The sequence below is a fragment of the Arachis ipaensis genome, chromosome B6 (genome assembly GCF_059453495.1).
Source record: "Arachis ipaensis isolate K30076 ecotype BB chromosome B6, ASM5945349v1, whole genome shotgun sequence".
NCBI lineage: Eukaryota > Viridiplantae > Streptophyta > Magnoliopsida > Fabales > Fabaceae > Arachis > Arachis ipaensis.
This window is the reverse complement of record NC_142441.1, coordinates 17,603,099-17,618,420: the sequence shown is the minus strand read 5'-3', so window position 1 is coordinate 17,618,420 and position 15,322 is coordinate 17,603,099. Positions and strand designations below refer to the sequence as shown.

General features: G+C 35.3%; 1 protein-coding gene across 1 annotated transcript; it reads right to left on the bottom strand.

Annotated features, from left to right (window-relative positions):
* Positions 1 to 3,487: 3,487 nt before the first annotated feature.
* On the bottom strand, positions 3,488 to 4,734 carry LOC107645765 (AT-hook motif nuclear-localized protein 20). Its single transcript, XM_088489370.1, has one exon. The coding sequence runs from the start codon at positions 4,477 to 4,479 to the stop codon at positions 3,673 to 3,675; it is 807 nt and encodes a 268-aa protein (XP_088345496.1). The 5' UTR covers positions 4,480 to 4,734; the 3' UTR covers positions 3,488 to 3,672.
* Positions 4,735 to 15,322: the final 10,588 nt, after the last annotated feature.

Genomic DNA, 15,322 nt, shown 5'->3' with positions numbered 1-15,322 from the left:
TTATTAGGATAAAATCATGTTATTGAAACTTGATCAAGAAAATAATTCGGGGTGTTTTCGTGCTGACCAGATTGGATGAAAGAAGTGATAGGAGACTGTGTTCATCAAAATCATGTCTCTGGCTTTCTGCTATTGTTTCTATTTGATGCTGACTTTATTCTCCTCTTCCTTTCTCGTGTTCAAATAATTGAGTATCCTTATTTAAAAGACCTTTTAAGTGTTCTTAATAACTTGTTTAATGTCGGCTAATTTTTTGTTATTAAAAAAAAAAAAAAGTATAGGTAACCAAAAAAAAATTATTTTCATGCATGGTTAGTGTAAATACACAATCATCAACCAAAATACTGATTTTTCAATTTTTTATTTAAAAAATTATCTAAATGTATAAATCTGATTGAATAATTGTAACTGTTAATACATAAAAATTAAATTTTATAAAAATATAAATTTTACTAAAAAAAATTAGTGTACCGAAAGGTAATATAATTAACATTATGCTACAAAATTTACTTTGGATTTAGACAAATTAAAAATCAATATTCATACATATGCTACAGAAATTTACTTTAATTTGTAGAATGACCTGATCATTATAATTTGACTCGATCGAACTCATTATAAAGCCAAATCAATATTATTCATACATATGCTACAAAAATTGACTTTGGTTTTAGAAGAAAAAAAATTCTTAGTATTCACTTCTGATCCGTGTAGAATGTTTTACATTGTTGAAAAATAAATACATAAATACCTGCTAAAGCTACATATTTTGATATTTTAGGTTGAAAAATGAAAAATGGCCTCATGAAGGCGTGTACTCCACGGCAAGTTCATATGGGTGTACGGTTTATTAATAAAATATGTTAATAAGCATCAAGTGCTTTGACGATTAACTATATAACCCTAACCATATTATATAGTTGTCACTCATTTGTGCTCTATAGTCTTTAACAATAAGTATCAAGTGGCTCATGTTTTCTTAATGCTTGAGCTATGGGGTTTTATCTTTGTTTATTAAAGTAGTATATTATCAATTAACAAATTGGGTTCTGATTAGACTTTTGAATTAAATATTAATAGGCCTGATGACTGTAACAAAGTAGAGTGTGAGATAAAATAATAATAAAATAGGTATAAGGGATTGGTTGGTAAGTCTTTATTTGTATAGTGTTATTTTAATTAAAGGCATTTGAATATGGAAGCCTCAAACCTTAGTGGGGCTCCAACCCATCACAAGTGCACAACTACTTTACGATTCGAATGTTGTATATATGCAAGTAAGCTTAGCTAATTAATAATAATTAAATATTAAATTCATTGTTCTTGATTTAAACATTAACACGTGAATCCATGTGAATTGGGTCCTCAATGTTGGCCTCCTCATTGTTACTATAGCTATAGAGCTAGAGAGGATCCTTTGAGTGTGAAGGAAAACAATTAATAACATCCTTTATTTGAATCAATTAGTTATTCATTTTTATTTTTTATGTTTTTAATTTTTTTTAAATATTTTAAATATTTTTTATTTATTTAATTTCATTTTTAAAATTTTTCATTTGTATTAAAATTATTTTTAAATATTTTTAATTTTATCTCTAATATTTTAGATGAAATTAACGTTAAATTAAAAACGTTAGAAATATTTTTAAAAATACCGTACATTAAAGAAAAAACAAACATACTTTAACCATATACATAAAATGTGAATGTTTCACTCTTCCAGTAGAAAAGTTACCATATGAAAGCACAAGTTTGCTAGGCATAACTTGTGACTTGCCAACCAAATAGGTGCATCTGCAAAATATATTATAGGAAACATTTCAAGTGCACCAGGAGTACCGGTGCTCCAATTGTTTTAACGATTGATTTGAATTATAAAAAATATATATAATATATATTAATTAAAATCAAAGATTAAAATAACTGGTGCACCGGTACTTCCCGATGCACTTGAAATGTTTCCTATATTATATATAATAGAGATTCAATCACCTGTATTATATTGTCCCATGCATGAAGGGAAAGTATTTCATTGATTGATCTTTTAGTAATAAAATAAAAATATATTGTACAAGAAAGGCTCATCACAACAATAGCCTCTACAAATAATCTTGTGCTAGGATCCGTTTTAGTACATATATCTTAAATAAAGGAGTTTGTTATGTATGTTATGTAATGTAAGTGTTCTAGCTATAGTAGTATTAGCTAGGTGCAATAACTAGTGACAAAATAAAGTACAAAGCAATCTATCTAGCTATATAGTTCTGGTGATTTTCGATGACTAGGAATTATAAATATGGTGCAACAAGTCTGCCCAAAATCCCGCATGATTTTGTTCTTGATAGATGAGATGAGCTAACTAGAGAAGGCTGCACTTTACTGGGATAAAGTTAAAAAAGATGACTTGAAATTTTGACCTACTTCTCTCTTTTTACTCTAACGCATTCATTGAATTAAAAAGCCTTAACAAAATAATCCATGTATATAAGGTACAAATAAATATGTGACTACTTTTGTTCTTATTTCTTTCCATGTAAAATTGAAGCTACTCATCCATAATAAAATTAGGATTTTCATTTTAAGGACTAATAAGGAAAAAAAAAAAGAAAAAACTTTTGTGTTCAGAGCCCAAAAATATACTAATTAAAATTAAGATTTTGAAAAAAGAGCGACTAATAAGAGTATATGAACTCCTAGTCACAGAAAGAGAGATATATATATTAATCTGATAATTGGTCAACTTAATTTTTATATATATGGACATTCTAGAGTTCACTTGAATTTTTGATAATTTATATTATCCAAAGTGTCAACAGCTTAACTTGTATGTATAATTTCCTCTTGAATTAATTATTAGTTGTAATCTGTGTTGTATGTTCCCTCATTTAACAAACCCCCCCCCCCCTCCCCAACAAAAAATGTTACTAATACTATTGATTTAACAGATATTGTTTTAATTAATAGGAAGGACATTAGAATTTTTTTTTTCTCGAAATCACTAGATGTAGACATCATTGCATGAAGCACACATCAACGCCTAAGTTATGGTACTGTATTATTCATGCTATTATTTTCCCCTTTATTTATATATATTTGGGATCAGAAGTATTCATATGCCATTTTCCCCCTTTATGTAACTATTAGCATTATAAGTGCAGTGTGAGTCAACGAATTTAGTTGTATTAACCATATGTAAAGAATTTTACCCGATAATTATCTAATTAAATTATGTATTCAGATATTTTTTAAATAGTAAATTTAAAAATTATAAAGTAATAAGAAATGCACTTCTGTTACTCACATTTTCAATATATCAGATGCAAATTAAAGGCATTAAAGAAAGGATTATATGGATAATGGATTAAAATACTGACAGTATTGGTTAAGCACACGCACTTACATAAAAAAGACCAAATAATGCATTTGGATTCAAAAGTTTTATGGCATGGTACGTCATAGAAGAAGGAAGGAAATGCAAAAGATGATATAATAACAATAAGCTAAGCCGTTTTTTGCAGTAAATTAAATGTACAGATGAGATGGTGAGTTACTACTTAGAGTAGTATCTATGATTTACTAATTAAGAAAAAGTAATTAACAAACATACTAATTATATTAAACATTGAATTTCAAGGGTTGATGGAATGTAAGGAATAATAATAATTAATAGAATCAATAGGGGGGTGGCGGTGGTCTCGAATGACCCCAAGAACCTTCATGGTTGAGCTGCCCAACCATATAACCGTCCCCGCCGGAACCACCTAACACCGGCGGAGAGCCACCGCCGTTTGCAGCAGGAGGCACTTCTTGAAGTTGATCCTCATCCTGCTCAATTGGCAATCTCTCATAAACTGCATTCGAAAACGTAGCCGCCATTATCATAACTGATCCCGACGCCACAAGAGGGCCCACCACCCCGCCGCCCACCACCTGCCCCTGCCCTCCAGCCAGGTACACTGTCAGCCCCGTCGACCCCGCCGGCGACGGCCCGGGAAGAAACGAGCCTGTTAAAGATATGATCTCAAAACGCCCATGGAGTGCCATGACGGCGCCGGGAGCAGTTGGCTGCCGGAGAGTGACGTTGGCGACTGTTCCGGTGGCGCTGAGAACGCAGACCCCTCTCTGGCGCTTCCTTGCGAACTGAACCAAGCTATCGGTGATGTCAGCACCGTTAGCAACCTCCATGACGTGGCTTCTGAGAGCGTTAGGGCTGTCTCTGGTGACGAATATCGGCGGCTTGGGCTTGTTCTTGGAGCCAGGAGGACGGCCCCTTGGGCGGCGCGTGGCGGAGAGCTCGATTGCTCCTTCCTTGGGGTAGTCGTCGCTGTTGTTGTCGTCTTGTTCTTCGTGCTTGTCGATGGGAGCAGATGCAGGTTGGGTGTTCATGGAGAAACCCAGATCGGGTTTCTTGATCGGAGAGTTGGTGGAGTTGTCTACTCCGGGCAGACCAACCGGATCGGTCCACCATCGGTTGGCCATGGTTCTATGAAAAAAGAGAGTAGAGAAGTGAGAAGTTTAATTATTAAAATGGAAAGAAAGAAGGCAAGTGGGGAAGAAGGTTTCTCCTGGGGGAGATGTATGTACAAATTACAAACGCTTCTTGTAAGTTTAAGTAAACAAAAACACTAGGGAATTCAAAAAAATAAGCTTCGTACTTAGGGTTTCCCTTTTCATTTTTCTTTTTATATATATTCGCTCTGGCGGAAGGTGGCCCAATCACATCATTATTCGCATCTCCTCTAAATCATACTTATTACTTTTATGCTCACGGCTATTTCGCCTAAACTTTCTTATTGCTCTTATGTATACTCATTGCTTTTTGCTAAGGTACATTATATTTTCATAATTAATGAAAAATTCTATACAATAAACATTAAAAGAAATTTTGAGAATTAAAAACAATAAAAACATCTAAAATTTAAGTAAAAAATAATCTAAAAGCAAAATAAAATAAAATTATTTTATAGTTTAGAAATTAATATTTAATATTTAAAATTTAAGTTTTAAGATTTAAGATATTTAGAGGTAGAAATATAGATGATAGTTGTCGAAATTGACATTGGTGATCGAAAGAAGAAGTGAGAAGGGGTAAAATAATAATTTTTAAAAGAAATTATAAGTAAATGGACTTGTTTGCTGTTAGTCTAATAATATTTGTAATGTGAAATTATTTTTTATTTTGCAGATTTTTTTTTCTTCTCTTATTTTTGTTTTGTAAGTTTCAAAAAATATTTTCTTTTTCTTTAAAAAGTACAAGGAAAAAACTAAAAGAAATACTACTTTTATCTTAAAGGTACAAATAAACGAGGTTATTATCTATCTAAAGTTAGTGTACCAAAAATAACAAGTTTAAAACATATTAGGAAATAATACTTTTTATTAATATTAGCTAACATTTTATTTTTATATTATTAAAAATTGGAATTTAATTTTTAAAATTTAATTATAAAATATTAATCAAGTATTAATAAAAAATGAATAATTTTGTTGGCGATGACTCTTTTCCTTTCTTTATCCCCACGATTTACATATATTGATTTGCTTCGTCACGTTTTGCGGCTAAATGTGCAAGTCTTTTACTTCTTTTCACTTTAAAAAATATACAAATTCAACGTATATCATATATTCAGACACGCATTCATAACAAAAATAAGATTTTATTATTCTATTAAATACACAGTCACTATTTTTCTGCAGTTTGGTTGTAAAATAATGAAGTAATAATCTCCCGTTACGTTCGGCATATATAATATGACTTTTTGAGAATTTCACATAACATAATAGCATGATTCCTCTCGTAGCTACTAGCTAGTGAGTAGTGACCTTATCAGATCACATCAATTAATTAATATGTAGACAACTAACTGCTTCAAATTTTCAATTGAGAAACGGTTGTTGAAGAACCCATCTTGTTTTTTTCTTTTCTTTTTCGTTGATTCTTTGTTGCTTTCTTATTTTTATTTTTATTTTTTCAGAATAATAGCATTTCACTTTCGATTGTGTTTTCGATCAAGTAACTGTTTGGAGAGAATACCGAAGGTTGTGGAATCTTTGCTTTCATCAAGGCCCTTGGAACTCTAATCCTCTCACTTTTCTTTTCCTTTTACCATTATTAATCTCATATCTATCAACCACGTTATATAAAAGTTATAGTCACTCTACAAGTCTATACGGTGTTTATGCGTGTTTATACTATGGCTCAAATAAAATTATGACTTAAAAAGAGTTGATATATTTTTGGATCTAGTGAAAGTTGTCTAAATTTAAAGAGATCTTAATTATTGACTTAATCTATTCGATTTATTTGTGGTATGGATACTACTATTAGTGTTCGATTCCATTTACACGATAAATATCTACTATTTCTGATATTATATCAGTAACCACCTCAACATAATTTTGAGTTAACTTTTAAAATAGACCAGCCATTTTTTTTTTATCAAAGATAGGAGATTCAAATCCGTAACCTCTTAATTGAGTATGAAAAGACTATGCCATTTGAGCTATAACTCATTGGCACCAGCCAATTCGAATAGTAATCAATATATAATTTATTCATATACACAACTAAAGAAAATGTTAACCATCTAAACCTTTTATTCTTCGTTTTAATAATTGCCATGTTATGCAGTGCAATGTCAGTTACTTGTCTTCTTGACTGATAAACGGAGATAATTTCAACCTCCTTAACTTAATTTTCATACTACTTTTGGAGAATTGAGATAATTAAATATCTTACTAATTTACTTGTATATACTCTAAATGAAAAGGTAAAATTTCATTGCTGAAATTGTTGTAACGTCAAAAAAGTAAAAAATAAAAAGCACACACACAAAACAATTGTAAGGTCATCATTGACCCCATAGTGATGATAATTATATATATTGAAAAAGGTTTAGAGTTGACATTCCAATAATTCTGTTGGTTGAGCCTGTATTTTGTCCTCACTTAAAAAGGATTGAAGTTTAGAAAATATTAGAAAGGAACTAAAAAAATGTGCATAGTGAAAATGCATCTTGATTAGGTCGAGACTGATTATAGAATTAGGCATGTCACACAATTTATTTTAAATTTCACGGGTTTGCAATTTTGATGATGTGACCGGGGCTTTTTAATTTAAAGGCTTTAGAATTTAAACTCCACTTATAACATTTTTAAAAAATAACATATATGCATAATGATTTTAAATAAATTTAAATCGACGTGATAAGTTTTGTAGGCTTTTTAATGAACTCAAGTCTAGTCTCTTAAGATAAAAAAAAAATAAAAAAAAAACTATTATAATTTAAATCTAAAATTTATTTTTATTAGGTCAAGTCCAAAAGTTATGGGAGATAGCCTTACTCAATTTCATCTCTACATGTGTATGTGCATAAATATGCTTTAATTTCTTTTTAATCGAAGATAAAAAAATTTAAATTTACGACCTCTTAAATTAGTATAAAAAGATTATGGCATTTGAAGTATTACTCATTAGCATAAATATGCTTTAATTTGTTAGTTAGGTGATGAGTTGATTTATTGACAAAAATATTTTTACAAGTCACATGTAGAGTCATGTAGCTTAAATCTATGTGCTGACATGACTGCTTTTGTGGGACAACATGTTTGCAAAATCAAAGTAACTATTTCATTATCGTCCCATTTATTTTATATTTATGATTATATCATATTGTTCTATAATAAGGAAAAAAAATTTTATATTTGCTTTATTATGTGGGAATATATATAAGACAATTATTCAAATAAAAATAGTAAAAATATTTTTTTGTAAAAATATATTTTATTAAAAAATATAATTTATTTATTTAGTTACATTTTAAATAAAAATAATATTTTTATAATATATCAAAATTTAATTATATAATTTATTATCCAAAAAATATATATTTTTATATAAAGATTATTATAAAATTTTTAGAATAGTATCCACTTAATTATATATAACTACGTACAACTATATATATACATATATTGTTTGTTTCATCAAGTAAGATTCCTAATAAAAGCCGCTATAAATAAAATAATGTGACATGAACATAATGTACGAGATAATGCATGGAAAAAGTTCACTAAAATGTCTTACATAATTTTGGGAGAAGTCACTTTTTCCCTTTATTATCCAAAGAAGATATTAGAGGCTAATATTTAAAAAAAATGAGGAATAATTGATATATATTAACTTAAATATAAGATAAATACAAAATATTAATCACTTAATATTTCTCTTTTAAAAAGTATAGCTATATAAAGAATATACATTAAACACTGTGTGAGTTTGAGAGGAAAATTATCCCTTTCAGGCTTTCATGATGGAAAACGAAAAACTAGCAAAGGGTTTGAGTCGCCTAATATGTGCTTTATTAAATCCCTACCTCATTTTTTTAGTGGGTTGATAGATTGATTAGTAATTATTAATCTTTTGGTGTAGTTGGTTTTGTTGTTTTTCCCACCAAGTTGTCCTCTTGGTATCTCAAGTCTGACCCTACATGACCATGATTGTCTCAGAGACCAAGAGGAAATTGAAAGGAATGTTGCTTAAGAAAAATGATATTTGTAATATTATTTTTTATATTTTTTTATGATATAAAAATAATTTTTTTTATTTCTTATCAATTACTTTCACTTTTTAATTTAGATGTGGAAAGAGAAATGGTGTAGAACGCAGATATAGAGTGTATAGGTGATTTATGCAAGTGTAGTGTCAAGAGCAAAAATCGGATCGTCCGATTTTTGAGTACACAAATCGGAGGGTCCGATTTATATTTAAAAAATTAAAAAAATTTGGAGTACACCTCCGATTTGTGTATTTAAATTTTTTTTATTTTTTAAATACAAATCGGAGAGTCTGATTACCTTCACCAAAATTTAAATTTTCTCTTCTACACTAATTGGACTGTCCGATTAGTAGGCTTAATTTTTTTTACAAAGAAATCGAATGGTCCGATTTCTTCACCCCTGTTTTAGAAAAATCTATTCCCACATCCATGTCTAGCACTCACATTTTCCACAATAATACACAACACACACATACTTCTCGTATCCAAAAAAATGAGTCCAATTACTTTTAAGTTTAATTACTTTGTAGGTTTCTATAGTTTCACCAAATTTTTAATTAGGTCCTGTTTCGAGAGTTACCTGAAACCGGACTGATTGAGCTTAAATGTGTGGCCCAAATGTTGGAAAGAATGGGCCTTAGACTGGTTCGCGTCCATGAGCCGCCTTCCAAATTGTTTGTATGCTTGAATAGGAGGGAGGTGGTATCAGCAAGACACTCCGATGCCTAAGTCAGCAAGGGGTTAAGCAGGTTTAGAATATTGGAACTTAAATATACCTGAGAGGTGTCAGTGTATTTATAGGTGATGAGACAATAACCACCGTTGGAGTAGTTCCACTATTAGTGGTGGATAACCGTCCCCTTTTTCTAGGGGTTGTTGAGATCTCTCTTCTAGAAGTGGGAGAGAAATTCAAGGAGGCAGTTACTCACTTAGATAAGTATGAGCTGCCTGTTTCAGTCGGTCCCGACCTCTTTGTGGAGGTCGGATAGGCGGTGAAGGCCAACCTTCAAGATTGGGCCTTTTAGCTAAATTTGGGCCTGGCTTATGATTTGGGTTAGGGTATGAACAGTATCCCTATTCGAGTCTGATCTCTTTAATAGGAGTTGGATTCGAGTATTGATAGAGCTCGGGACTGCCTAGGTCATTATCTTCTTCCCAAGTTGAGAAACTGACGTGGTTTCAATTTTGAAAAACCTACGTGATTTCAAATTATCAATCGTCATATCTTGTCAACTGTTGCATCCGTTTGGCTTTTCCCATTTATTCATGGACGGCAATTACAATGGTGCGTTCTTTAAATGATTGCGTCGTTTTACGATTATGCCCTTAGTATCTTATAAATAACTTTTCCTCCTCTCTCTCTTTTCTTTTGTCTTCGACGCTTCCTTTCTTTGCTCTTTCATTTTCTTACTCAAATACTTTGGCTTCTCGCTCGTTGGTGCCTTACAACCTTCATCTTTCCGTTGTTGGAACTCCTCTTTTTTGTAACTAAAAAAAGTTAGTCCTTCTTGGTTTGCAACATTTTTTCAGTATTTCCTTTATTTTTGCTTATGTTCAACTTTGCTTTGCTTATTGAACCATTTTCATAACTTAGGTTATTTTTGCGATGCATTTTGTTTTGCTCAGGCTTTCCGACTTATAAGTCGAATGCTGTCTTATTTTCGAGCTATTAGGATCGTCTTTCATAACCTCTTTACACCGACTTGTACCTCATCGCTTTATCTTGCCGACATTCTAGATCGGGCAACTGATTTTTGCGTTTTTTCGAGGTTAAGCTGGTGCGTATCGTAGTAATGATAAATGAAAATTCTAAAGAGAAAGATAAAAAGATAATAAAGAGAGAGATATTATTACTAATGAAACGTGGCTTTACACGGGCGTTTTTGCTACTGAGGGAATGTATTTTCTGCCTCTAGTCCTCGCTTTGATGCCTTGTTAAAACCCCCTCCAGGAAAATCCTTTTTTGGAAAAAAATCGTGAAGTCGGGAAAAAGAGTAAATCAGGGAGCGAGGTTCGCTTCTAGCTGTAATATCTCTTCATATTGCAAGCGTGCCACGACCTTGGAAGCTCGGAGCCTCCTAGGTCGGACACTCTGTAGTAGCCCTTTCCCAATACCTCGACTATCTTGTATGGTCCCCTTCCAGTTTGCAGCGAGTTTTTCTTCTCCAGACTTGTTCACCACGATGTCATTACGGATGAGAATTAAGTCGTCTGAGGTGAAGTTTCTTCGAATGACTCTTTGGTTGTACCTTGTTGCCATCCTTTATTTCAACACTGCTTCTCTTATCTGGGCTCGTTCTCTGACTTCTGGGAGCAACTCGAGCTCATCTTTGTGGGCTTGAACGTTGCCGACCTCATTGAAAAAATTCACCCTCGGATTTTGCTCATTGACTTCAACAGGGATCATGGCTTCTATGCCATAAGCAAGTCGGAAGGGTGTCTCTCTGGTGGTTGAATAAGGTGTAGTTCGATAGGCCCAGAATACTTGAGAAAGTTCTTCGGCCCAAGCCCCTTTTAGTTCTTGGAGCCTTTTTTTCAATCCTGCCAGTATAACCTTGTTGGCCGCCTCGGCTTGCCCATTTGGTTGGAGATGCTCTACCGATGTGAATTGGTGCTTAATCCTCATACTGGCTACTAGGCTCTTGAATGTAGAATCGGTAAACTGGGTGCCATTATCCGTGGTAATGGAGTGTGGGACCCCAAATCGGATAATGATATTCCTGTAAAGAAACTTCCGACTTCTTTGAGTTGTGATTGTGGCTAATGGCTCTGCTTCAATCCACTTTGTGAAATAGTCTACTCCCACTATGAGATATTTTACTTGTCTAGGCCCTTGAGGAAAAGGTCCGAGTAGGTCCAATCCCCATTTTGCAAAAGGCCAGGGAGAAGTTATACTAATGAGCTCTTCGGGGGGTGCGACGTGGAAATTCGTATGCATTTGATAGGGTTGGCATTTTTTAACGAAGTCGGTGTCGTCCTTCTGCAAAGTCGGCCAGAAGAACTCGGCTCGTATCACCTTTCTGCCTAAGGACCTTGCTCCGAGATAATTTCCACAAATCTCGTTATGTATCTCTTCCAAGACTTCTCCTGTCTTAAAGGTCGGGACACATTTTAACAGTGGTGTGGATATCCTTCTTTTATAAAGGACGTTTTGTACCAAGGTATAGTTCTGCGCTTCCCTTCTGAGTTTTTGAGCCTCCTTTTGCTCTTCGAGAAGGATGTCAAATTTTAGATATTCGATTAGCGGCGTCATCCATCCGAGATCTAAGTCGGAGACTGGCAATATGTCTAACCTGTTATCCATCTTTGTGACTGAGGGCTCCTAGAGAGTTTCTTGTATCAAAATTCTGTTATTTCTTTCTGACTTGGTACTTGCTAGTTTGGAAAGAGCGTCTGCTCTACTGTTGAGCTCTCTTGTTATATGCCTGACTTCAATTTCAAGGAACTGTCTAAGAAGCTCGAGTATTTTTTTCAAGTACTTTTTCATGCTGGGATCTTTCGCCTGATACTCTTCATTAAATTGGGAAATTACCACTTGAGAGTCGTTGGAGATTGTTACCTTGGAAGTACTGACTTCTTTGGCGAGCTTTAATCCCGCAATCCGAGCTTCATATTCAGCCTGGTTATTGGAGGCAGGAAACTCGAATTTTAAGGATAATTCTATTTGGGTTCCCTCCTTATTGACTAGTATGATACCAGCTCCACTTCCTACCTTATTAGAAGACCCATCCACATATATCTTCCAGATTGTGGATGCCTCCTCTTGGTCGCCTGCATACTCCGCTATGAAGTCAGTGAGGCACTGAACTTTGATTGCAGTCCGAGTTTCGTATTTCAAGTCGAACTCGGATAATTCTATATCCTATTGAACCATTCTGCCCGCAACATCTATTTTCTGAAGAATTTACTTCATGGGCTGGTTCGTTCAAACCCTTATGGTGTGAGTTTGAAAATAGGGCCGAAGAGTCCCAGATGCTACAACCAAGGCATATGCGAACTTTTCAAGTTTTTGGTACCTTAGCTCAGGGCCTTGTAGCACCTTGCTTATGAAGTAGACGGGATGCTGTCCGAACTCATCTTTCCGTATTAATGCTGACGCCACAGCCTTCTCGGTGACAGCTATATATAACACGAGTTCTTCTCTTGCTTTTGGCTGGGTAAGGATGGGAGGTTGGCTCAGAAACCTTTTGAACTTCTGAAATACCTCTTCACATTCAGGAGTCCATTCAAACTGGCATCCTTTTTTTAGTAGGAAAAAAGTGGTAAGGATATTAGTCCTGATCCTGCCAAGAACCTGGATAGGGCTGCAAGTCGGCCGTTTAGCTGCTGGACTTCCTTTAGACACGTTGCGCTTTTCATTTCCCGGACCGCTCTATACTTATCGGGGTTAGCTTCAATCCCCCTTTGTGTTAGCATGAATCCTAGAAATTTTCTAGCCTCCACTGCAAAGGTGCACTTATCGAAATTTAATTTCATCCGATGCATTCTTATGGTATTGAAGACTTGCGTGAGGTGCAAACACCTTATTTATCAGCGTTTGATATGTGACCCCTGCATTTTTTAATCCAAATAGCAGGACCACGTAGCAATAGTTTGCTCTGGCCGTGATGAACAATGTTTTCTCTTGGTCCGGCTTGTACATCGGGATTTGATTATATCCTGAGTAGGCATCCAATGAATAACAAATATTGATATCTCGAGCTGGCATCTACTAGGGTATCAATATTGGGTAGATGATATGGGTCTTTCGGACACGCCTTGTTAAGGTCGGTGTAGTCAACGCACATCCTCCATTTGCCATTCTGTTTCTTGACCAACACTATATTTGCCATCCAGGCCGGGTACTTGACTTCCCAGATAAATTCGGCCTCTAGCAGGGCTTGTACTTATTTTTCAACCACTTGAGCTCGCTCTGTCCCGAGCTTTCGTCTCCTCTGCTGGATAGGTCGGGATCCTGAATAGACTGCCAACTTGTGCGACATAAGCTCGAGATCTATTCCGAGCATGTCGGAAGCTTTCCAGGTGAAGAGGTCGAAATTTTCTCGTAGCAGCTTTGTGAGCTCTTGTTTAAACTCTGCCCTTATGTTAGCTCCTATGTTGGTGTTTTTTTCGACCTCTTGTCCAATCTGGACTTCTTTCGTCTTCTCTCCCGGATATGGTCGTAATTCTTCTTTTACTCGGGTTCCTCCGAGCTCTACTGCATTAACTTCCTTGCCTTTACCTCTAAGGTTCAGGCTTTCATTATAACACTTTCTTGCCAACTTCTGATCTCCCCTGATAGTAGCAATTCCCTCTGACGTTAGGAACTTCATGCAGAGATGAGGGGTAGAAACAACCGCTCCTAGCCGATTTGAAGTCGTTCTGCCCATTAGGACATTGTAAGCAGAGGCTACATCGACAACAATAAAGTCGATGCTTAAAGTCTTAGATGGGAGTATCTCCTAAACCGAAAAGTGTGTCCGGATAGGCTCTTAGCTCCTTTTCCTCTAACCCCAACTTATGGAAGGCTAGCTTGAACAGTATATCGGCTGAGCTCTCCTGATCTATCAGGGTTCTGTGTAGGTGAGCGTTGGCTAGGATCATCGTAATTACTATCGGATCGTCATGCCCTGGTATGATTCCTTGTCCATCCTCTTTGGTGAAAGAGATGGTTGAAGGGTCGGATCCTTCACTCTTCAAATGTCTTTTCCGAGATGACTTGGTCAACCACCCTCCAGCGAATCCTCCCGATATCATATGGATATGTCGTTATAGAGTCTGCGGGGGTGGACTTCTTCGTTTGTGGCCATCATCATCTCTTTTTCTTTTCCCCTGATTGTCTGACCTTTCCATGAGATATCTATCTAGTTAACCTTCTCTGGCCAGCTTTTCTATCACATTTTTTAGGTCGTAACAATCATTAGTGGAGTGTCCATATAGTTTATGGTATTCACAGTATTCATTACTCGTAGAGGAGTATAAGAGTGATATCTTCTAGGTCTCTCAGCTCCGACTTCTTTCTTTCTCTTGGGCTCCCTCTCCTTTTCTTTTGACTGGTGAGGGTGCCCTAGCCACCAGTTTGGTTCTTGTAATCTGACGTTTTCCTCCATGTTGATGTACTTTTCTGCTCGTTCTTGTACATCACTCAAATAAGTCGGGTGTCTCTTTGAGATGGACTGGGAGAAGGATCCTTCTCGGAGTCCATTAACGAGACCCATTATTACTGCCTTAGTGGGCAGATCTTGAATTTCTAAGCACGCCTCATTGAACATTTTCATGTAGTCTCTCAGGGGTTCTCCGACCTCTTGTTTCACTCCAGTAGGCTAGTGGCGTGCTTGACCTTGTCTTTCTGAATTGAAAATCACACAAGAAACTTACGCGAGAGGTCGTCAAAGCTAGTGACTGACCTTGGAGGGAGGCTATCGAACCACTTCATGGCCGCTTTTGTCAAAGTCGTCGGGAAGGCTTTGCAACGGGGAGCGTCGGAGGCATCAGCCAAGTACATCCGACTTTTGAAATTATTGAGGTGATGCTTCGGGTCAGTCGTCCCGTCATACAGATCCATGTCAGGGCTTTTAAAGTTTCTGGAAACTTTAGCCCTCATGATATCCTCAGTGAATAGGTCTTCTTCCCCCAATGGGGTGTCCTCTCGATCTGCATAGGAATCCTTATTTCGGAGATTGGATTCCAGTCTTGAGAGCTTTTCTTCAAGCTCTCTTCGTCACTCGATTTCTCTCCTTAGACTTCGCTCTGCTTCACGCTGTTGCTCTAGCTCTTGTTCTAGT